The following is a 25,453-nucleotide window of genomic DNA, read 5'->3' on the forward strand; positions in this document are numbered from 1 at the left end:
TACCAAAAAATGCAATCTACTCCTGTGGGTAGAAATAAGTCTAAGAGTACATATTTACTACTTTTTTATACATGGACCTACAGATCTTGCATGCCTCATGTTTGATCTGAGTTCAAATAAAAATATGCAATGTAACTGAATTTTAGACCATATGGATGAATGCACGAGAGAATACTTGTCAAGAATAATCACCTCACTGCATATGAACCAAATTAATTAATTAGAACATTGACATGTTGAGAGTTCCATTGAAAACAAGGAGGTCACTCCAGGCTGAAATGTATGGAACAGGTCTTTTCAACATTTGATATCTGTTTCTCACCTTTGAAATTAGAACATTCTACTTTCAGTGGGTGGAATGTCATATAGCCCTTCTGCCTTGAACTATACTAGTTGTTAAATTCCCTCTCTCTTGATTTAGGCCCTTATCTGATCTTCCGGCCCACAACTCAGGTTCAGGGCCTTCAACAACCAATATAGCAATCAGCAGTAGGCTAAGCTGCGATAATAATCGCATACATCACCAACATTAACAACTTCACTAACATTCCCCTTAAATTCAGACAGATTCATGAGAAGCTAAACCATTCCCCTACTTATGTTGATGCTATGCCTCTTTGCTCTCTTTCCACAGGATGATGGAATATTCTCTAGATGGACACAATGTGAGCCTGTCTGCAATCCGTACTGTCCGAGTACTCAGGCCCCTAAGAGCCATTAACAGGGTTCCAAGTAAGTACCATTTTTCATCTATGTTTTCCAAATTTAAAAAATATCACGTTTCAGGGGGATTCAGAATGCACCTCCTCGAGATTAATGTTTCAAATGCATATTATGAGTTTATCAAACAGGGTGGACATTTTTATAAAAAATGTGATTTATCCACTCAGTACAGGTTGTTATTAGCTTTAGCTGCAATGTAAGATGTGGGTTAGTATATCATGATTTAAATATTGACCTAAAAAATCACATTCATGATTTAGACTACCTCATTATCATCATGCAGTTAAGAATAGTAAGCCTATGCTTCCCTGGATGTACTTGCAGTTACATTATATTGGAAGTCAAAATGATGGATGCATGCATTTTGTAGGTCAATATGTTGACCAGGACATTGTGACATACAACCAAGCGTAAATCAAAGTAGAGCATGTTCTCAAATTATGTCACTAATAGAACTATAAATACCTAGTTCACATGGCATTCAGAGGAGACAAATCAGTAGTTAGGGTAAAATGGATATAATTCTTATGCAGAATGATTTTGCAAGGCACACTGCAACCATGAGAAATCTGTCTGAGTGGCGTTCACAAATAACGGGTCTATCAGGTTAGCTTCATAATTACTTTGTGTGACGGAATCACACATGCAATTACCACGCATGCTGGTTCCAAGCCGTCTTAACCATACAAGTCTTAAACCACACATATGCCTTTACCAAACATGCCTTTGCAACAAAATATGTGTTGTTAAGGCATGTATGGCAAAGACATATGCATGGTTAAGACTTTCTGGTAAGTGTAATCCCCCGACCCCTGCCCCCACCCTGAGGACTCAAAATAGCCCCTCTCTCCTGAAAACCAGAATTTTAAAAGATGTTAGTGTAAAATAACATCTAAAAGCATGAAGCACCAAGAGGGAATATCTGGTTGCGCTGGACCGGGTCAAAGTCCCACTATCAGGCTGACAACAATGGATTTCAGGTCGAATACATTTGCTAGGTTAGGCCTGCTGAAGTTTACTTTACCAAATTTGTGCCAAGACTCCCGTTCGTGTTGGAGAGGCCCCCGAGGACCAGCGACAGCATCGCAGGAGACTGTCAGCATAGCAGGAAGACCTGGTCGGTGTCGTGGGCGGGCATTGCTGGAGCTTTGCTCTGACAGTCACCACGAGCTGTTGATGCTGGAGTGCAGAGAGTCGGACAAAGCTTTGTGCTGAATCTTGGTGCAAGTGACGAGGGCTTGGTGTCAATGGGTCCAAAAGCTTGAATTCAGTGCCGATGAACAACTCCAAAGATCCAGGGGCATCACCTAGGAGTCAGGAACTTCCTGAAGCTGGGTCCAGGGGCTTGTGCAGGATGTTCGGGAGCCTTTTATGTCCCTGAAGCGCAGACCAGGAGACCAGCAGAATAACCATTGGAGTCACTCTGGTGTCCTGTGTTCAACATGAAGTTGCAGTTCCCGTTCTTCCTCCCCAGGAAAGGGTCCACCAGGCAGCAAGTCAGCACAGCAGGGTAGCAGTTCCTGAAGAGCAGCAGTCCAGCAGAGAAGCAGGCCTTTCAGAAGCACAGCAGTCCTTCTTCCTGGCAGTGTCCACAGATCCAGAAGTGTATTGGAGAGTTAGTGTCTGAGGTCCAATATTTATATCCAGTTGTGTCTTTGAAGTGGGGGAGTAGCGTCTAGAAGTTTCCCTTTAAAGTCCTCAGGCATCCCGCTCCCCTGTCCTGGCTGCAGAATATCTACAGGGGGTTTACAGCCCTTTGTGTGGAGGCAAGACACAGCCCGTTCAAGTGTAACTGGGCTTTGCCCAGCTCCTCCCTCCCATCCTGCCAATGATGGTCCATCCAGCCACATTTAAGCTCTCTGTTGTGTGTGGCTGTCTAGGAGAAATACACAAAGCTCAACTGTCAGCTGCATCAAGTTGTGTGACCTCAGTACTGGCTACAGGCACTAAATGGCTAAGGCAGGAAAATACCAACCCAAGTGGCATTTTCAAACTTGTAACGAAATATCCAACTTCACCATAACTTAGTAAGTACCATTTGCCCTAAACTAAAAAATAATTTAAAACCATGAAGCATTAACTTGATCATATTCTGTGTAAAACAACACTCAACAGTCAATATCTGTATGATAAGTCCATTCATACGTGTACACTTTAATCATTTCTTCAAGAGACAGATACATTGTAGACAGATCTCAGTTATCCTTTAAATTTGCTTTCCCTTTGTTCACATCTTCTGTTGGCGCACAGGTGCCAAGGCTGATGCCTTAGCCACCTGAATACAGCAAAAGTAATTATTACATATTCAACGCCCAACGATATACTTTACATATTCATAATTTTGGGAAATTGAAAAGCAGTCTCCAATTGCAATCTATGGCCCCTGCTGTACAATTGTTATCAAAACCGCTGACATTATTTACTGACATTTTTTAGAATTGTTAATAACATTGTGTATTTGTGTATTTTTTCTCTTTGTCTTGTTACGTTGTAATTGTTTTTTAGGCATAAATATTTACCTTTATTGAAATATGTGCTTAACCTTATCACCTGATTTCAAACTTGTTGATGTGATTTATAATTGTTCATATACACAGAATAAATTAGTGTTATTTAATTGAAAAAACAGACTAAATTGCTTTTCTATGCCTGCTGGACTGTGCTGTAGTTGTTATGTTCTCCACAGAGAAGCGTCACTCTTGATAGAGCCATCTAACTTCAAGATACTTCCCACAGGCTTTCTAATGCAGTTCATAAGTTAGGGAATTGGAAGAGATTGGTTTTCAATGGGAATCACACGGTTGTGCTAGAAGACACTTGATTTATCTCTCACAGCATCCAGTTAAACACTTACAGGCCCAGCTCAGACTTGATAACGAAGACGGTTGATGCGCATGGAGTCTCCACAGGGCACTACACTTTCTAAAGACATATTGCACCCCTGTGTCTTCAGTAAACAAACAATCATACTTTGCTCAAAAATATAAATTGTAAGCCTTCCAATTGTCAGATACATTTTACCTTGTGAGAGGAGGTGGGGGCTTTAAGGGGCGGAGTCTATATAGGGTGCAGGGTAATAATGTCATTGCTTTTTATGAGGCATTAAGGCAGAGTCATTGATAGGGGAGAAGTTCTGTGCTGGCAACTGACTCCTGCCCAACACACAAACAATAGCTTTTGCGGCTTCTCCTATTGTCCTGGGGCGTTTGCCAACCCATACCCCTAGGGCAAGCTTTAGCGCCAGTGGCACCCGGTGAGACAGTCCCCCACCCACCCCAATGACCTCCTTCTCGGAATCCCTTACTGCTCTCTGGCAAAACTGCCCCTCATCTCTCTATAGCCCCTATCCCATATACATTTAATTTGTTTTAAAGCTCTGGTAAAGGCTGGCTTTACTGATCCACTCATCTAGCTGTAGAAAATATTCTTTTATGCCAGAGGCATATTTGCCCTCTATGCTACTTTATGGGGAGTCATAACTGCCATAGACAAAACTCTGATCCCTCTCTCTAGTGGGAACATTAATCACAAGAGTTATCTTGCCCTTTAACTTGTTTTGCTGCATGGAAGCTGGACCCACAAGGATCTCTGCAGCAGGCACTTTTCAATCGTGAGTTGGTCCCCCTGATTTCCGTGACCCCGTCCAGGTCAGCACCCAGTTCAGTCGCACCAGTGCACTGCAATAAAACCGGCCCTGCCTACACCCCACCGTGCACTCGGATTCAAGGTAGTCTGGCTGATGAGGGGTGATACTCCGAAACCGGTCCCAGGATGCTTCTTTCTGGTCCAGGGAGAACTTGGCTTGGCAGTTCGGGCTGGACTGTTACCATGAGGAGCAGGGTCAAGCCTGATTTGCATATGGCTGGGTCTAAACTGGGGTGGCATTGTGAGCAAAAGAACAGTGGATTTAACCCAGATCTCTATTTTGGGGCAGAATGTTTGTTCCGCATTTAGTCCATCATTTGTGTGTCTTTTACTCCACATCAACATCAGAGGTTCCCAGACTAACAAATGAGAGTTGTAAACCCACATTACACAGGGCTTCCAGAGCATGGTATCTCCCACCGAGTGACACCAGGAGACCGTCTGAGCAGAGTTAATATTGTGCTACACACACTAAAAAATGTGTGTGTTGGCAGATTTGAAACTGTATGTGGGTGAAACGACTAGTATTGAAACGTGGCAGGCGCCAGACTGAAATAAAGTTTCCCAGAAAGGTTCTGTTTTTAATTGCCTTAGTTTAATAGGAATTTTGTAGCAGTCACTGTACATTTTTAACAGACATTTGCGTGTGGGCTATCTGATCTTGGTGTGAGTTTACGAGAGATTTTTATATGGAGTCTGTTTTGAGAAATGTCAAGATTTGTTGTAAAATGGATTTGGAGGTCAGACTGACAACACAATACAAAATCTCTGTGCTTTAAAGTGGTCGTCTGCTTTGCTACTATTAACTTGATTTTTTATAGCTCCTCATACCGCATTTCTTTTGTTTCTGAGCTCTGCCTGTGATAGTCATATTTGTGATTCAAAATGCCATGCAAGATGCAAAAGGTTTACTTTACAAAGGAACCCCGGTTGCTCCAAAAGCCTCGTCTGCAAACCCCCAAGAGATATCTAGCGACAAGCTGCAGTTTCAGAAGAAACAAACAGTATAAGATGTCTGCATTTGTAGAACACTCATGACAAGTAACCTATTATGTACTTGCTCTCTCTCATTGTGTATCTTGTTATCCTATAAGCAGGGCCACTGGAATTATGCGGCACAGGAGGGCTAAATTATGCAGTAGGGTTGAGTAAGTTATGTGGCAAGAAAAGCCAAATTATGAGGCATTATGCGGCACATTTTCTGATAGTATTACTTCATTATTTTGTCAATTTTAAACTTGTTAACACTATCTGGGCATTAGTTGCACCTCCTTAGTACCAGTTTAACACCCATATATAACAATAATCTACAGAAAGACATCCAGTCACCCTTTGCAAAGGGCCTTCCACTGCGTGGCAACACATTTTGCTGCGTTCTTAGTAACTTTTGAAGCGTTTGAGCTAGAAATAATTTGTTTAGTTAACCCGTTGGCTGCGTCGAACTTTCAGCTCCAGTGCTGAACATTCGAAAAACGGGTGGGGCAGCGTCGGCCAACGGACGTGCGCAACACTACCAAGGTAGTGCTTGCGACGAACGTTGGCCGACGGCAGCAGCCAACGGTTTAAAATCTGCAGATTATGCAGCAAATGATAAATTATACGGCAAATGTGGCAAATCTATAAGTATGCCTAAATTGCCACAGCCGCGCAATCGCATAATTCCAGTAGCCCTGCCAATAAGAACAACGATTATCCTAATTATCCCAAAATCAGTGTCCATTTCCTAGGACCACCGTGCGCAGTTTCCTTGATGTGCTTTGTAATGGTAGAGGACATTTTTATTGCAGAAGAGTAAACCCTGACGATTGACCAACCATAAGTTGCAGTTTTTTTCTCTTTTTCCTGTGCCTATGCCCTGGAATAACCTAGCTCCACAGACTAGCAATCTTTTCGCAAAAATAATAGATGGCACAGGAAAAAAAAGATGTGTCATTTTCTTCCTGACTTTCCAACTGGATTGATGGCGGCAACCTATTTTATTCAACAAATTAAAATGGGTACTGGTGTCCTGAAACGCACATGCAGTGGACTTTGCAACCTATATGTAGTAGACATAATATTCGCCATGATTACAAGAAACACATAAGTGAAAAATGTTCTCCCTACGCAGACCCATACTGCTTAGTCTACTGGGGTGTGAGTTCACTGGCTGGTTTTCTGAGGGTTCATTCTTGATAGGCGAATGTCTGATGGGGTTCCATACATGTGCTAAAGAGCTGTTAGACTGTATTTCAATATTCTGGGCCTGGAGTTTAAGTATAGATTGGTGAGAGTTACCTTATGGGCTGTTTAAAAATTAGGGCCGGTTCATGCTTATCTCCATGGTGATGTACTCAGGCAGTCCTCTCAGTCTAAAGATTTGGATGCAGGAAAGTAACAGCGATGGCCGGCACAGGTAAATGCAGTGGGGTGGTGGGGTGGGCGGGGTGGAAGGGGTTGAAGTTGACAGATGACGGGATAGTTATAAATAAATAATACCTATTGCGTCGTATGTCGACTTCCCCCCTGCTGTGTCCTGCCCCGCCTGACCACGCTTACCTGTGCCAGCCGCCTCTGGAAAGTGGTTCATCAAGAGCAGAGCCTCCTCTTTCCACTGTGAGGAGAAGGCCATCTGTAGTTGTTGATGGTGATGCAAATGTTCATGAAGTCTCTTTCATAGGAGCAGTGGTGCTGGAACAATTTTCAGAGTGGGGGTGCCGCCATCAGTGTTACAAAACTGAAGTCATGGTGATTGCGAAAAATCAAAGCGTCACACAAAGAACAAGTGTAGCAAATGAGCCATGGCCATGCAACATGAGAGTGGTAAGGGTGTAGTATGTAGCTCATTGTGCATTTTGGAACACATTGGCGCAAATATATTACCAAAGCATGGTGCGGTAGTGTACCGTCATTTACAGACAACACATTTGCTTTTAAATTGGCCACTAAATTTGCATGGATATGTAGATTTATGCATAAAACTATAGACTGCACATATGTTAATGTGTGAAAAGTAGGTTTTGCAAATATTTATCATTTGCACATCACCAAGAAAATAATCATCTTTTGTGGTAATCGTATGTTTCCCATACCCTTTGTTTCATCACAATTAGACTGACAAAAAATGCACCTCATGTGTTCTTTCCTAATGGGTGATATATTTTGAGATATTTGTACAATGCATTTACAGGTATTTAACCCCTTCCCCGCTCATGACGGAACCACGCCGTCATGAGCCACGGGCGGAGTGTGCTCATGACGGCATGGTTCCGGCATACTGCGGCCGCTCTGCCCAAGCGGCACTGATTCCCCGCCTGTGCGGGCGAATTAGTTAGTGGGCGGAGTCAAGCCGGAACCACACCGTCATGAGCACAGCTTGCCCGTGGCTCATGACGGCGTTGTTCCGTCACAAGCATGGCGACACCGCACTTCCCCCCCTCTCCCCTGCGCCGTGGCGGAATTACCGCCGCAGCCAAGGGGTTAAATGTTGTTGGGTGTTAGAATAACATTGACATCCTACTGCCTTTCGTTTCAAACGTCCTGTACCGCAATAAGACTGTCACATAATTAATTTAATAAAATCCTCCAACTTTGAAGTCAGAGAAAGAAAACGCCAGTTCTGCCTGTTAAAAGCATAAACAGCAATTTATCAGAAGACAAAGCCTCACATTTGACCTTTATCTTTGAATGCACAACAGATGTGACAAGATAAAAAGAAAATGTATTGACCTCTTTATTGCATCAACAAACTTAAGGTTCATGTTCTCACTACACAGTTTCACCCAGAAGTTAGACTGCTAGGTTTGGAGCAGGTTTTGATGGTCGGTGTTCTTGGAGCCACAATGTCACTGCTTGTCTCATTGGTTTTGTCAAGGAGGGTGTGGTGTGTAACCAACCAACAATTTATGAGCTGCTTAGAGTCCAATTTGTCACTTTGTTATTTGGGGACCATTGGCAAATTTTAAGAAAGTTGAGAAGATGCTCATGATGTCAAGTTAGTGGGAGGTGACAGGTGAGAGGGAGCTTGATGATGAGGGAAGGGGAGTATGTCATTGTCATAGGATGCTGCTTTAAAGTGAGACAGTTAGATCGCCTTCCATAAGAGTCCTGAAGGTTTGCCTAGGGGCACATTGTGGGGTGGGATGTGAGAGGCCAATGTGGTTTGGTTTTGAGATCTATTGAGGCCAATATGCATGTTGTTTCCCTTTTGAGGCTAAAGATTGTGGGAGGACAGTAGGAAGGGGGTTGTACATAAAGTAACTGCCTCAAACAGCACTTGGGTTTCAGTTTTCACCTCAGTCAGGACATATTTCAATATTCTGATTTGACTTGGCAAATTACATCTTTGTAGGCTGAACATATGATTTTGTTTTAAGGGCAAAAATGTCTTCAAGTAACCTGGGCGAAGGGAAGGTGTTTTCTGGCTTCTTGAATGTTTGTTTAGAGGAATGCAGGCCTTAAGAGTGCCAAGCGTTATTGGGATTGGGTTTCTCGTTATTGTTACAGAAAAATGTGTTGTGGGGATTCCACATAGAATTCTAGAAAGGTTCAAGTTGTGATTGTGGTGCATTGTTGTTAACCTTTAGTAAGTGGTTTGCAGACTCTGGTGGAATGATACTGTAAAACCATGAGGGAAAATGTCCCTAAACATCTCTGCTGCTCATCCATCTCTCCTACCAAATCCTTACTGCTGGTGGTTAACCTATATTTTCTCTTTGTGGCACAGTTTAGCGTTCCATCATTTAAATGATAATCAAAAAGTATGCATCATGGGCCATATTGGGCAGAGCTAGTGGAATTCTGTGGAATTCTGCGGAGTTGCCAAAAAACTCGGCCAAGTTCTACGGAGTTCTGTGAGCGGGCGGAGTATTGCTCGGCCACCCCTAAAAAAATCCCCTTGGCTGTTGAGGGTCATTGGGTGCCAAGAAGCCCTATTTGTGTCACAAATAAGTCCCCCACAGCTGGATTGCTTAGACGTTGTCAGATGCCCTGCCCACTTTCTCAACCATTCAGCAAATAACCCCTAGTGTTGCCACACGGTAGTTCCCCACAACAGGATTGCTTAGACATCGTCAGAGGCCTGCCTTCTTTTTCAACCACTCTGCAAAGGGGCTTCCTCTAGCACTATTGGTTGGGGGATGAAGTATCCTTTGCTGCTGAGTGTCTTTGGGGGCCAAGATCTTGTAATAAATATGCAGAATACAGGGAATTTTGTATGTAAGATTTATTGTAAGCAGACTATACAGTTGTGGAGTACACTGAAAACAAATCCACTCCAGCAGTACCAGAAAAGGAAGAACAGTCCGTTTTAAACATAAACATTCTCAGGCCAGCTGAACATTCTGCTGGTGTTACTAGGATACTATGTGAGCCAGCAGAATGTTCAGCTAACACTTTACAGTACATGTGAAGTACACAGACTAAGAACAGTACTAACATTATTCCGGAGCATACTATATCAGAGCATACTACATAACCCCTATTGTTGCAACAAGTAAGTCCCCCACAGCAGGATTGCTGAGACCTCATCGGACGTCCTGGCTCCTTTCTCAAACTCTCTGCAAAGGGGCCTCCTGGCACACTACTGACTGTGGAAAGAAGGCACTTGGTGGCCAAGAACCCCTATTATTGCCACAAGTAAGTCCCCCACAGTGAGATTACTGAGACGTTGTTGGAGACCCCGCTCCATTTCTCAACCACTCTGCATAGGGGCCACCTGCTGCCCTACCGGTTGGGGGATGAAGTCCCCTTGGCTGTGAGGATCGTTGGGGGCCAAGAACCCTTATTGTTACTACAAGTAAGTCCCCCACAGCAGGATTGCTGAGATGTCATTGGAGGCCCTAGCTCCTTTCCCAACCACTCTGCAAAAGGGTCTCCTGGCGCACTACTGGCTGTGGGATGAAGTCACCTTGGTGGCCAAGAACCTCTATTGTTGCCACAAGTAATTCCCCTACAGTGGGATTACTAAGACGTCGTTGGAGGCCCGGGTTCCTTTCTCAATCACTCTGCAAAGAGGCCTTCTGGTGCACTATTGGCTGGGGGATGAAGTCCTCTTGGTGGCCAAGACCCCTTGGCCACTAACAGCGGGATTGCTGAGATGTAGTCCAAGGCCACGCACCCTTTCTCAACCTTTCTGCAAAGGGGCCCCCTGCTACATTACTGGTTGGAGGATGAAGTCCTCACTACTGGTTGGAGGATGAAGTCCTCTTGGTAGCCAAAAACCCCTATTGTTGTCACAAGTAGGACCCCCACATCCAGATTGCTGAGACTAAGGGTGAGCATGCCGGTAAACTCCACTCTGCCAGCGGGTTGTTGGAGTTTTTGCTCAACTCCACATTCCAAGCGGTTCGGGCTGGACTGTTCCCATGGGAGCAGGGTCAAAACTAATTTGCATGTGGCTGGGGTTAAACTGGAATGGCGTGGTGAGCAAAAAAACCAATTAATTTAGACCCAGATCTCTGATTGAGGGATGAGTGTTCGACATTGTTCAGCATTCTGTCCATCAATTGTTATTTTTACATTTGTCACCCCAAGTGGGACAGGGATGCCCAGATGTGGGCCCTGTGGTTGCCATGCCAATTGATTCAAGCTATCCAGGCTGATGAGGAGTATTTCCTTGAAACTGACCCTAAAATGCATGTTTCCAGTCCAGAGAGGACCTGGCCTAGCAGTTCGGACTGGACTGTTCCCATGGGGAGCAGGGTCAAGACTGATTTGCATATGTCTGTGTGCAAACTGGAATGGCGTAGTGGGCAAAAAAACTACGGATTTAGGCCCAGATCTCTGATTGGCTGAGAGTGTTTGACATTGTTCATCATTCCCTTCATCAATTGTTCTTTTTTGCATTTGTCAACCTGCGTGAGACAGGGATGCCCAGAGATCGGTTCCGCGGTCTCCATCCCTCTTGATTCAAGCTAACCTTGCTGGTGAGGACTGATAACCCGAAACTGGTCCTCCGATGCTTGTTTCTAGTTCAGGCAGGCCCTGGCCTGGCAGTTCGGGCTGGACTGTTAACATGGGGAGCAGAGACAAGAATGATTTGCAAAGGGCTGGTTCCAAACTGGTTTGGTATGGTGATCAAATAAACAATGACATTTAGCCCAGATCTCTAACTGGGGGTGAGTGTGTGACATTGTTCAGCATCCCGTCCATCAATTTTACTACACAATCTTGTAGCAGTGGCTGAAACCCTCTCGCATAGCAAAAGGAAAGGAGTGGAGGGGAGGTAGGGAGCGCAGTGGGTGTGGCTAGCAGGGATGACAGATGTGCGGAGGTATCGGACAGCCAAAATGACTAAATTGGCATACAGTCTGGTGCTGTGGTGAACTGCTAGACTGAAGTCTTTGCCCAGAGGAAAAGGCTTGGAACATGTCATGCCAGACTGCTACTGAGTGGCTGCAGTCCATGCCCTTCCCTAAGATGCACTGATTTTCCATGTCAGGAAAGGACAGCTCAAGATATCCTTTAATTTTTTTAAACTTTGCAATCTTGTCGCTACTCATAGATCATTAACTTTACACTAAAATGTGCCTTGTTACAACATGCCCAATTCCGGATATCTCTTTTGCCATGTTCAAGCGTACACTATATAAAGTAGATTGTGGGGCAAGTGGCATTTGTAGTGGCATAATGTGTGGTTGGGAGAGAGGTGGCGGAAAAAGCGAATCTGTACAAAATGGCGAGGCCGCTGCTAATTTAATGGGCGTCTGGTAAGTGGTAGATATTGAAACCATGGTTCCCAAATCTCTGAGTTTAATTCTGTACTCCATTTTCTCGGATCATCCTGCACCATTATTTTGGTAATTTCACATATATGGTGCATGGTATGCTTGCACCTGTGCTTTATTTGAACCAGTGGTTTCCTGTGCTCAGCACCGGGACTTAATCATCAACACTGGTGCTTAAGCACCAGTTAATTAATGACCACAGTCATTTGTGGAAGACACAATAGAGTTAGGGCCAGATGTAGGAAGCCTAATACCGGTCTGTAATGGCCGAAATTACCAAATTTCGTCTGTTACCGACCGGTATTAGGCATTTGAGATGTAGGGGCCTGAATTAAGGATTCGATAATTTACCAAATCGGTAATTTAAGGAATCGGTGAATTACCAAATTCTTAAATACCGATTCTGTAATTTACCGAATCCTTAATGTAGGAAGCACTCAAGTGAGTGCTTTTCACTTGTAAGGATTCGTTATTTACCACCAACTACAAGTTGGTGGTAAATAACGAAAACCATTAAAAAAAGCAATTTTGTGCTTTTTGACAGTGCCATGTGGCAGACACACATGCCCTTAGCCATGTATGTGTGCCACATGTGCACCCATGCACTATTCAGGGGTGCAACAGGGTGTCAATGTGACACCCTGCCACTCTTGAATGTGCTCCCCATTTTAACGAATCGGTATTTGCCAATTAGGTAATTCCCATTCATTCCTATGGGCCTAGAGGCCCATAGGGATGAATGGTAAATACCAAATCGGTAAATACCGATTCATTCGGTAAAAAATACCGAATGGATACCTACATCCCATTTACCGATTCTAAAATACCGAATCAGTAAAATTCGGTATTTTAGAATCGGTAAATCTGGATTACCTACATCTGGCCCCTAGTGATTCGCCCAGATTCACAGGATGTTGAGCCAATGCAGAGACTCGAACCTGGTTCCCCAGATCTGATATCCTCAGGTCTCGCCATTACACCACATCCTCGCCCCACTTGTAGGGTTTCATGGTTAGTAGTTGGTTCAGTGTTAGGCAGAGTGAACCGGACAAATGGGCTGGTCAAAGCTGCCTCCTTACGAGAGCCCTGGCACTTATCTTTTTTACAAATTAACCACTGAGTTGCACGTGTGTAGGATATTTTACCAGCTATGAGCGACTCTTCCTAATGGAGCTGTAACATTTTTCACCTCTTCAATCCCATAATTCACCTTTTTGATAAGTATCTAATCACTCCCTGATATGACAGGGAAGAGCTTTTCTTAATCATCTGCTTTAAAGGACAAGGTGCCCCGATCCCAGTACAGTAGGAAGGCTTGTCAGTAAACTGCGGACTTTTAAGCGTGCACGAATGTTAATTTATGTACTGCAAATAAAATATAGACCAACAGACAAGCAAGAGAGAACAAACCGGATATAAAGAATAATTTTTAGCAGAGTTTACAATATTCCGGTTTGACTGAAGGCTGGGTCTGCAGTGGGAAGTTACTGACCCCATCAAGCATCCATATTGCCCTCTGGAGACCCTATTCCCCTCCAGACTGGACATTAAGCCGGAACGTTCCTATTTACCACATTTAATGTATCGCTAAGCCAATTTTCTTCTATCTAAGTGACATAAAAGTTTAGATTGATGTGTACACTCCCAATAAGTATAAAAGTGCGGCTTTTATCTGGGAATTACTGTATGGTCAATTTCAGAACAAAACAATTTAATGTGCAGTCTTTTTTATTGCTGTTTTTTATTATTATTGTTAGCGCGTGACGCTTGTTATTGTTTAGTCCAAAACAGCTCTCCGTGTTACTTCAAATGGACTCCATGTGTGCAGCAGTGAGCAAGAAGAATGATGTCGTGCCTCTGTTTTTTTTGTGATTTTTCTTGAAGATCTTTTTCCCAGGATCGACTAGATATTTTCGGCGGACAGGCTAAGAGAAGCGATCTGTACCACTTTCAGATCAGAAAGACTACAACCCTGGTTTGGTGAGGGAAACCTTGGGCCATATTATCAAGGTGAAGTATCGCCGCTTTTTCGGCGAATTGTGCCGAGAAAGCGGCGATACTTCTAGCGCCCTATTAACAAGGGCATGCTAACGCCTGCCTCAAGCCCACTTTGCATGTCAGCAAGAAACATCGCTAATGACATGCAAAGTGGGCGTTCCCACGTCCAACCACATGTAAAATGTGGTTGGAGGTGGTAACACCCTATTACCAAGGCAGGCGTTGGGAGAAGGAGACCTGCGATAAACTCGTTTATCGCAGGTCTCCCAACGCCTGCTCTGATCAGGCGTTAGGCATTGATAACATGGGGGTGTGGATCATAAAGCTGAATCCACCCTCCCATATTATCAAGGCACACATTAGCCCGTGACAACAACGCTTGTTTTCACGCACTAATGTTCCCTATCGCCGGCTATCGCCGGATTTAATATCGCCTACGTGTTGCGCATTGATAATGGCGCGCTAACACGGCGATAAAATCCGGCGATAGGGAAATGTGCGTTGTGCATTTTTTAACGCACATCTTGGTAATATGGACCCATGAGTGCTCATTTTAGGGCGCCCCGGCATGGTTTGGTCCAGTCACAGCTGGAAATGTGCACCCCCTTTGCCATGTCATGGGAATAACGCCAGGAATTTGTATTTAAAGTAGTTCTGTGTGATTTAGTGGGAACCACCAGTTCTGAGTTCACATGGGATGGACGACAACGTGAGGGCAATAAACAAGGTCGTAAAATTCATGTAAACACTGTCATTTGATTTGCTCTTTTCTCATTAAAGTGATTATGTGGGATGTGGAAGACATTGCTGTGATCCATGGTAAGTGACGTGCAAAGCAATGCAGGGTTGACCCCAGATTTACAAAAGTTTTGCGTCGGGGTTGCTTTACTTTTGTACCACAAAGCCGGCGTGAATTGTTAAAATGGGATTTACTATCCAACGCAAATGTGGATTCACGTTGGAGATTACCCCAAAGAAGCACAAAGGGGCATATTATCAAGCGGCAGCGATAATTATCGCTGGCGCTAAGCGTGAGATTTTTTATCGCCGGCTATCGCTGGAAATTATCGCCATGCTAGCGCTGTATTAACAACGCATAGAACAATGGCGATAATTATTTCAGCGATAGCAGTGTTTTCCATAAAACAACGCTGGTTTTCCAGCGATGTTCCATGGAAAAACGGCGATATTCTTTATGATAGGGCCTGTGGTCTTAGCCACACAATCCACCCCCATGTTGGGTATGCCTTAGTCTGGAATTTAACAGACGTTAAGTGCAAAACAAAATCAGCGCTAAACTTGACGGGGCTTCGTTGTAAATACAGCAAAGCACTGTTAGCGATATTTTATAATGTAGTTGTGAGGGGCACGCCTACCTTGCATCTCATTAGCGAGGCGAGGCAATAGGAAACCGGGTGCTAAGGCAAGGAAACATGCGCTAGCGTGTCCATGTTAATAAAGAGATAAAAATATCGCCACTTTCTGCCCAAAAACGGACGCTAAAGCGCCGATAATGTTATCGCCAGACCTTGATAATATGCCCCTAAGTTTCACAATCCACTGCCTTACCTTACTTTGCATCATGAGTGGCGTCTGAATGTTCCCATAACCACCAACCGGTTTTGAAGCAAATTCCAATCTACAAAAAATCCGTAGACAGCAGTTTGAGGCAAAATCATACATCACCTCTAGAATGGAGCAACGAGGAGAAATGTTTTCATTTCCCCTAATTTTGTTCCGACTTTGCATGTGTGCTGCATTGTACCGCACACATGCAAAAATGGGACATGCCTTAAAAGCATCATTTTTGTAATGGAAGGTTTCTGTGCAAACCTATGCTTTAGAGAACACTAAGACGCAGTGTTGTAAGTGGAAATCTAGCAGTGTGGGTACTTACTTAGAGTACCTGTGTGCTCCTGAGAAGTGCCTATACTCTCCGATTACATGTATAGCCGCAGTGCTGAAAAGTGCCGGTACTCTCCCTCTCAAATGAAAGAAGTGAAGGTACTATCGGCCCATTTAAAGGACTGCTTAGACCCTTGCACTATGCTGCAAGGTTGTCAGCGCCACATCTTCGTAGATTTGGCCCTGTTGTTAGTGCCCTCACATTAACTCAAACACAGCGCAGCATCTTTAGTAAATCCAGCCCTTGGTGTCTGAAAGGAGTGCCAATCTGCACCTTTGAGATAGCAGTAGTAAAGTTGGACTTTTGTCTCAGTTTTGGTCTAAGTTAAACTTAAGACCAAAACTTAAGTTTAACGGAGACAAAAGACTAACTTTACTACTCGTAAATGCCCTTTGTGAATACCGAAAGATGTAAAGTTAGAGTTTCATCTCAGTTTACGTTTGTGAATCAGCCCCATAGTCTCTAATATCCATGGAAGGTTGTACACAGGAACAAATGAGACAGTGATTCTTAATTTAAACACTCTTTTATTGAATATCAGCTTCCTAAACGTGAATGACATCAAATAGGAGTGTCAGCAATAGCATGATTAACATTTCTAGGAGGAAAGAACACAAACATGCTATTTTCTCAGGCCATGTAATCCATTACAGCAGAATAAACACTGCCATTGTGAAGGTTTGAGAGTGTTCTGGTTAATTACATTTACAGCCCACTGAGCTTATATAAGGGGTGTGTCACTTGACGTCAAATCATAAATCCCTGTCCACAGACAAGGCATAATTTCACCAGACATGACATACCCTGTGAACCCCTGACCTCATTATTGGAATTGACACTAGATAGCCTTTGACCCAGATGATGCATCTGCACATTATAGAAACTATATTTACGGTAAACGTTGGATGCTCTTTCTGGTAACAATGCTAGTATGAATCAATAAGGAGGTAATGTAATTGCCAAAAGCTGCAGGCATACTTAATTGGAAAGGGTCAGAAGTCAAATTAGGTAAATACCACGGTTTGCAAACGAGTCGTGAAGGATTTCCGGCAACAAAAAAGTTGTATCTTCTTAATTAGCCTGTAATAGAGCAATGCAGCGCCCTCTATAGGACATGTCGGAGATCTCAAATTGTGTCACTCAGGCATCAGTCTTCCTGGCCTTCTGGGACTTGTAGTCCTGCATTTATGCGGGGAAGAGGCAACACGCGCCAGAATAGCAGAATTAAATCCGGACTGGATAAGATTATGTCTCGAATGTAACAAACCTATGCTTGTCTCTTGCACATAATCTATCTCCAGGAAGAAGCTTTCAGATTAGGGGGTTAGTTCTGATGTGGAATTTTAGTTTTTAAAGCTCTAGCAAATATTTGGTGGTTATGATTCCACTTAATGTGCTCCTAACTCATTCATTCTCTTTTATTGCGCACTTTGTCATCTACTCTTCCTCCCAACATCTTAATCCTACTCAACAAGCTTTTCTTCATCAATTATTGCTTCAGTTATTCTCTCACTGATACAGGCTTTTTTTCTGGATGGGGCCGCCGCTTTCTACTTTTGCATTTTTTTCTGGCTATTTTATTTATTTTTTATTCCCTGTCTGTTATCGTTTTATTCAGTTGCCGGTGTGCTTCCACTTACGTGCCAGACTTGCCAAGGCACGGACAGCTTTGTTCCATATGGATACAAATTGCCACATAATATGTCTTGGACAGCCATAGGTGAATTGACTAGTCTAAATTATCTTCCATGAAGCAACGTTCAAGGAATTAGCATAAAAATACAGTTAATGGACAAATTTAGTGAGTACTTAAGGAAACTTGGTGTTCTTTAAGCAGCATCAACAAACCTTGGATCCCGACCAAATTCCCAGTTTATTCAACCTGCCTTTTAACTCACTGCTTAGGGCCCTATGACAAGGTAGGAAGAGTTCCTTATGGATATTCCTGGCTGCCAGAATTACTGTATCTGGCCAGTGGCGCATCATGGAACACCACCTATTTCGATTGAGAGGTCTTAGACTGTGCTTAATTTGTAAAAAATATATATATAAGTGCCAGGGCCCTCGCCATGAGACCACCACAGCTTGCACCACCCATTGCCACTGCCAGCGCTGCCAAAGACAGTACCTACACAACTACTAATCGTCACAATGCTACAAGTGTGACATTTCAGACTGTTTGTGGCCCCCAAAGCTATAAGAATGGCTGTGGCAGCTAGTATTAGTTGCTTTTAATGTATATTAAATTAATAAACAACTGTTGTTCTACTCATCTTTAAAGTGGACAAACAGTGCCACCTTGTGGCAGCTGTCATAAGTGCTGGTGTCGACAATTAAGTGCCTCTGCCGAGTATCAGAAAACCACCAGCTGAAATTAAGCACTGATCTTAGATGAAGGAATAAATATGTGGATACAGAATTACCATGCAAAATTTAAAATGTGTCCCTATTCCTAGGGTTAAGCACTATAATTACGCCTACAGGGGACTGGGAGAGGGGTGTTGGGCAAGTCAAGAAGAAAAGGGAAGAATATTTTGGCCTGAGGGAAGCATTGCATGCGCCCCACTTCGAAAAATAAAGCTTGGCAGGTATCAGATGTTGAAGTTTGCTGCTGCTGAAGCCAAAGGCTCATGCAATTTTACTAGCTGGAATATCTGGCCGGTAAATTCAATGTTCCCACTTCTGGGAAAACCTGGTGGAGGAACACTAGCTCAGTCGTTATTGGGCCAAAAAAAAACACAAAATAATCCTCTGCACCAACCACTTTGTAATCAGGACAAAAGTTAAGGTTCTGTCTTTCAAAGAGCAGTTCACATTTTCATTCTCCAGAAATCTCCCCTTTCCATGTGGCTGAAAACACCACATAGGCACAGACATGTCTCCTACATCATGAATATGTGACTGTTCAGCAATTGTACTGTATTATATAATTTAATATTTGTGTTGTGCAAACAAAGGCCAGAGACCCAGATTCTAGGCCAAGGAAACAGAGGCGTAAATAAATTTCATAATATACAATATGGAAATAATAACATGATATCCAAATCAAAATCCCGTAATGCATAGAAATGTAATACAGCAAGATTGATATGCAAGTTAGAAAAAGGTGGCAAACTTACAACGTAATGCACATTGAGCAGAAAAAATAGACTCGAAGGGGTAGGTTGCATGGTAGTCATCGTGTTGGTTTAGCAGCAAAAACCTATGTTCTCCTCTGGAAGTCAAAACCTGTGTTAGATTTGCCTGCACTTGAGGAATATTCCAACATCCTAAGATAATAATCTATTTATTGACACAACCATCATTCACAAAAGACCCACAATTCACTACTTCAAATTTAAGTCTGGTGGCCGTTAAAAAGAAGAACAATCCTATATGTTCAGCTGTTTTCCGATTCACCTCCAAGCAGGAGCGGCCTGTGCAGGTAAGAGTGGTGGGTGATGGGGCAGGGACTCGACAAATGACGACGATGGAAAATTAAATAAATAATTAATTTTCCCTCATCGTCGTATGACGAGTCCCCCACCTCTCCACCCACCCTGCCTCACCGCCTTAACCTGCACAGGCCCCTCCTGCCTCCAAGGACTTCCGATTAGTATATTAGTTTGACCTTTATGAATAATATTTAAAAGCATTTAAGGTAGAGTGTGATAGCTTCATGTGCAAACATTACAGTAAATTGGGTATAGAGATGTGCTGACCTGGGTAAGCTGTTTTCTTCTCTGCCATTCCTTTCTTGCAATTACCCCTGCCACCACCACTCTTAGCAAACATAATATGTTATTGCTCTCTGTAAAATTTCACTTAGACTATGGTCTGTGGCAGGATAATCCCTCCATCATGGTTAAAGGCCATCAGAGGAGTGTCAGATCAGGACAGTGTAAAAATTCTGTAGCAGGATTAATGAGTTGAGGTGTCATTGAATAGATTTACAGCTCTCAAGGTAGAGGTGAACACATTGCTAGGGTTTCAGGGGCCAACACCAAATTCTTTTGAGAAGCTATGATAGCAACAAGCAATACCTGCACCCACTTCTTACCAGGAGTCTCGGCAAAATTGCTGTTGACAACCCCAACACATGAGCACTCTCTAGAATCCATGATAAAGGCCAAACAACTTGGACGTTCCCAACTGAAAATTGATCCTCTTACCATTTAACTCCTTTGGTACTCATGACGAGCTCGTCATGAGTCACAGTGGAGCTTTGCCCATGATGAGCTGGGCTCGTTATAACGGCTGCGCTCCGCCCACGCGCGATTGATTCCCTCGCCTGTGCGGGCAAATTAATCAGTGGGCGGAGTTGTCACGAGCCCAGCACGTCATGAGCACAGCTCCATTGTGACTCATGACGAGCTGTGCACGTCACAAACACCGCGGCGCCGTGCTTACCCTCCCCGCACCATTGGGGAATTACTCCCGCAGCGAAAGGGTTAAGAGACACAAACTGGATTGAAACTGGAGAATGCTGCACCTGCTTAACATTCTACGTAAGACACAAACAACCTACTGTTGTTTGAGACTAGCTATCCAGCACATTGTTTGCCACCTTTTGAATCTACAGAGGCCACATTCGCCCTCACTAGACTACTTTAGTACATCCTAAACTAAAACCACATAAGGCTTGGTGTGAGATCTGACGTGAAATTTCAGATGAGCCGCCTCTATGTTATATTATGTCAGACCGATGTATTTATTGAGGATGAACTCTTGTCACATAGCTATTCACCTTATTCAAGCCTTTCTGATTTTGTCATGACTACCCTATTTTCTATAGAAAGTGGAACTATAAACTAGTTATTACAGTCACTGTTTCCAGTCCTGAATTTTTCACCAACAAATTAATGATTTCAGGTATGCTACACTGGCGTAACAAAACTTGAGGGGGCCCACTGGAAGGTACGTAGAGAGGCCCCCTCCAGACTCAATCAGGAGCTCTCCAGCCAGAGTATTATGCTGAGGGGGGCCCCTGGAGCTTGGGGGCCCTGCCCCACCATGGTGGCCTGTGTTACGGCACTGGTATGCTAGCCAAATTAGTTCAATAGAAGCAACAAAAAACCACAACACCCAGAATACATTAGGTTTTCTAACAAAAAATCATAGAGCCTGATTGACAAAGGTAAACTGAGATATTTGGTCTAAACTTACAACTTTGGGAATTCACAAAGGGCATTTACGAGTACAAAGGTCATTTATGAATGGTAGATAGTTGCTGATGATGGCCGTATATTACCGTTCCATTCTTAACACCAAACCTTCCTTATCTGGCAAAAGAACTGTATAGAGCTTAGCCTACTACTCTATAATACTTAAAAATGTACAAGTATCTGTTATTCTGAGCATTGTTCTGGTATGTTACCGTTCCATTCTTAACACCAAACCACCTTATCTGGCAAAAGAACTGTATAGAGCTTAGCCTACTACTCTATAATACTTAAAAATGTACAAGTATCTGTTATTCTGAGCATTGTTCTGGTAATTTTCTGGGTGCTCTCTTACCATGTCAACTTTTATGCATGCAGTACTGTGAAGACTCTTGATTGGGTTTTGTGCAGATCTTCAATTGGATCAGTTTCACAGTGCCTGAATTCGTTGCCAGAAGACTCAGATAAATGTGGTGTCCATGTGGAGAATTAGTAGGTCTGGAGGCTAGTCTGTTAATTAATAAAATACTGTTTTGGGGTTGGCCTAGGGATGACCTGCCTTTAAAGCATTGTGGTGCTTTCCATACATAACTAAAATGTGTTTGATGTAATTTGGAGTGGGATTCTTGGCAGTCGTCTCAGGGCTCAGGTTGATAGTGGGACACCTAGTGATTCTGTGGAAGACTCTGTCTACACTGTTTAATTAGATATTTTGAATTCACATGACCCATTTCCTTAATATGATCAAGCATTTTCATGTCAACTCTATTCTGAAAAAGAGTAGTTTTTTTGCACTTTTTTACTCGCTATAGTATCCATCAATCGCTAAGAAAAAGAATTGCCTAGATATTGAATTCCAAGCACATACATTTATTTTTACTGCAATAGGTATGTTATTTTAAGATTGAAGTCTATAGCACTTTTTTAATTTATTGAAAAAATATTGTATTCTATATTCAATTTGAGAGAATTTGGGTCAGCCTCCTTCAGCCATGAGCTTCTTTTGTCTTGGAACATTCACTCATTAGCTTGTGACATTGTACATTGCATCTTAGATCAAACAGTGATCATGAGTATTTTGGTCTACCTTTTATCAGTTGGCTGCATAAGTGTGTCCCTTCACCTCCACTGTAAGGCATGAGGGACTATTTTACAATCTACAAGTGGCCTCATAGCACTAGTGCGCGAGCACTCACAAAAGCATCCAGTATTAAATGTATCTACAAAATCCATTTTCAGATGTTGTGTCTGTGCTTACTCCCCACTAAACAAACAACCTTAGACTTTGCTAGCAGCTGACCAGACAAGCATCAAACCCGTTACCTTTGCCAATGCTTGTTTTACATTGAACCTAAACCTAGGGATGTCAGAGGCGAAACAGTGGATATTGTGCGCTGTCACTTTGAATGCTGGTGACATCAGAGAAATGGACTTAAACCAATTACATTTCAAACGTTTTGGAACACTTTTTGGCCCCCTTTCATTAGCACATTATTTAAAAAAAAATTTTTTTGTAATCAAGAGGCCTGTTATTCGAGATTAGCAGTGTAAAATGATGTGGGTAGGCGTGTGTGACGTTTAAAGTTCCTCATTTTGTTTTTTCACCAACTTTGCAACAGTGGGGGGCCGTCATGGATCTGGGGTGGCGAGGGGGGTTGGGTGGGTCTAAAAAGATAAAAAAGAGAAATACTCTTACCTCCTGCAGCGTCTCTCCCACCTCGTCTCTCTATGTCGGCCGAAGTCGCAGAACAGGGAGCACATCCAGGCTCATCCGAGCCAATCACCACACTGCAGTGCAGCATTGTGATTGCTTCCCCTAAGCCAATCACAGCGCTACAATGCAGAGCTGGGATTGGTCTGAGTGCTGTAGTCCAGCGCTTAGGCAGGGACTGGGGGCCTGGGCATATTCTCCACCCGGGTTGTAATGCAGCCTGGGTGGAGAACATGCTAAATGTGCACAACTGATTGGCCGACCCACTGGTACCTGCAAAAGCGGGATGCATACTTCAGTGTGCTCACCACTCCTCGCCTTGGCTGGTCGCCCCTTCTTCAATGACCCTTACAAAGCTACCTGAGATGCGAAACTGAAACATTCAGGGGCATATTACCAACGATTAGCGATATTTATCGCTAACTAGGCTTAGCAACAACTTTTTTGTCGCTAAGCATCGCCGGAAAATATCGCTGAGATAACGTGCTATTAGCAACGTTTATCTCCAAAGCGATACATTTTCGGCGATAGCGTGAATATCGCTGAGAATACAGCGATGTTCAAGCCTTAGCGACAAAATGCTCTTAGCCATGTTATTCACCTCCCATTGGATAACATGGCTAAGAACTGGTCTGAGCAGGCGTTAGTTTTTGGAGATATTCGCGCTTAGCGCGAATATTTCCAACGCTACGCATGCCTTGTTAATAGGCGATAGCGACTTTATCGACTGCTTTCAGTCGCTAACGGGTTGGGTACGCCCACTTTGCATGTCATTAGCGATAAACATCGCTGACATGCAAAGCGGGCCCCAAACCGCTCGCTATCGCCTAAAAGCTGGCGCTAACATCAGAGCTTGCTAATAGGGCGATAGAATTATCGCCGCTTAGCGGCCGAAAACGGAAGCTAATTCGGCGATAATTGTCTATAGCCCCCCCCTTGGTAATATGCCCCTCAGTTCTTATTCATATCAGTACCTCTGTTCTCCCCACTGTGTTCTGTATTCTTCAAGGCCGTCTCAGGGGATTTTTCAGCGTGGGCTGAGAGGAGAAAGAAAGATCTATTTTGATTTTGCTAAATAAATCCCAGGCATCTGCAAAATTCATCCATAATTTACTGGAGCGCTACAGATGAGGCAATGCATCTGGCAAATGATGAGAGAAAGAGGCTTGTTGTTTGATTAAATTGCACGTGTTTCATGGTACAACAGAAGAAGGAATCCACAGAGGATGAAAAGAACAGGTGCTCCTGGGACGTGGTCACGTTTGAGATAGAAAATATTCATAATTATAGCGAACAAGGGAAACCAGTAAACACACGCCCCGCCCCAAAGAAATGGACTTGCAACAGACGCGCACGATGAGGGGGGTGGAACAGTGAGGGATCGCTCGGGTTGACCTACATGCCGACTGTCCTGCTTAGAAAAGTTACGCGACTAGATAGCCACCAACTTCTTCTATCTTAATCAGCACAAATTCTAATTCAACTTTGAATGCCTCAACAACTTGAAGCTTCTGGGTTTAGTCCATGCCTATCAACAGAAATAAAAACATTAGTCATTTTGATAGACTACTCCCTTTCTATATAATCCCACACCAACCAATTGACCATTTCTATCAGACTATCTTTATTACTCTCCAGAAAAAAAGAAAAACTTTTCTCCCACCATCCAACATTTGACTTCTCGCCCAAAACATGGTTATCTCCCGCTTTGACTATGACAATCCCACCCTCATCGAAGTCCATGAGTGATCTCTTGAACCCGATAAGGCCATTCTCCACCACACAGGACTATTAAACTCCAAGCACCTGTAAATGTACTCGCACCGCTTCAATACTAAAAGACCTACATTGGCTCCCCCACCAGGACCCCAGTGACATTCAGATGACAGTGTATTACATTTAGTCCCATTTTCCAAAATATCTTTTCTCTTATATAAAAATGTCTGGACCCATGAAACATTTAGAGGTGGAGACATCCTCAGATTTGACTCTAAAAAAAATGTAAAAACAAGTAAGCTGGAGCAGCGCCTCTCTCTGGTCTTCACCTTCTGCTGAAACGTGCTACCAGGAGGACCTGAGCATCTTCCGCAAGGAGCTAAAATCATCCTCTTCCACTTCTACTTCAACTGATCATGTGCTGAAGGTCTTTGTTGAGGGTCTCCTGCTTTATTTGGTTGCCGAATCTAGTTCTAACCTTCTCCTCCTTCTTCTACCTTCTTCTCTACCATCTCTTCAGTTCTCTTGCGCTCTGTTCTCCATCCTTCCCCTTTCTTCCTCCCTTCTTCACCTCCTATCCTTCAACTAGTTCTCTCGCTTCATCACCCCTTTATTCATCTGCCTCTCTGCTCCCTCTCCTCCACTTCTGCACCTCGCATTCCCCCTTCTCTTGCATCTTTTCCACCCTCTCCCCCTCGCAACTACTTTGTTTGTTTTACTTTGTCTCCTCTGCCTCTCACTCCCTTCTTATTGCATTCTCTTGCTGTCTTTTTACTATCTACCCACCACCTGCAACTCCTCTCTTCTCCCTCCTCCTCCTGCCCCTCTTTCCCCCCTGGTACTGGTCTTTTTCCTTCTCCATCACCTTCCCAACCCTCCCACCTGAAAGTTTTTTCCACTTGCTACT

General features: G+C 43.5%; 1 protein-coding gene across 1 annotated transcript in view; it reads left to right on the forward strand.

Annotated features, from left to right (window-relative positions):
* LOC144786174 (voltage-dependent T-type calcium channel subunit alpha-1H-like) overlaps positions 1-25,453 on the forward strand; it is a 1,055,750-nt gene that overhangs the window by 39,951 nt on the left and 990,346 nt on the right. The window contains exon 3 of the mRNA XM_078665169.1: positions 635-732. Within this exon, the coding sequence (XP_078521295.1) occupies positions 635-732 (98 nt within the window). The remainder of the gene's footprint in view (positions 1-634; positions 733-25,453) is intronic.

This window comes from Lissotriton helveticus, chromosome 10 (assembly GCF_964261635.1).
Source record: "Lissotriton helveticus chromosome 10, aLisHel1.1, whole genome shotgun sequence".
Taxonomy (NCBI): Eukaryota; Metazoa; Chordata; class Amphibia; order Caudata; family Salamandridae; genus Lissotriton; species Lissotriton helveticus.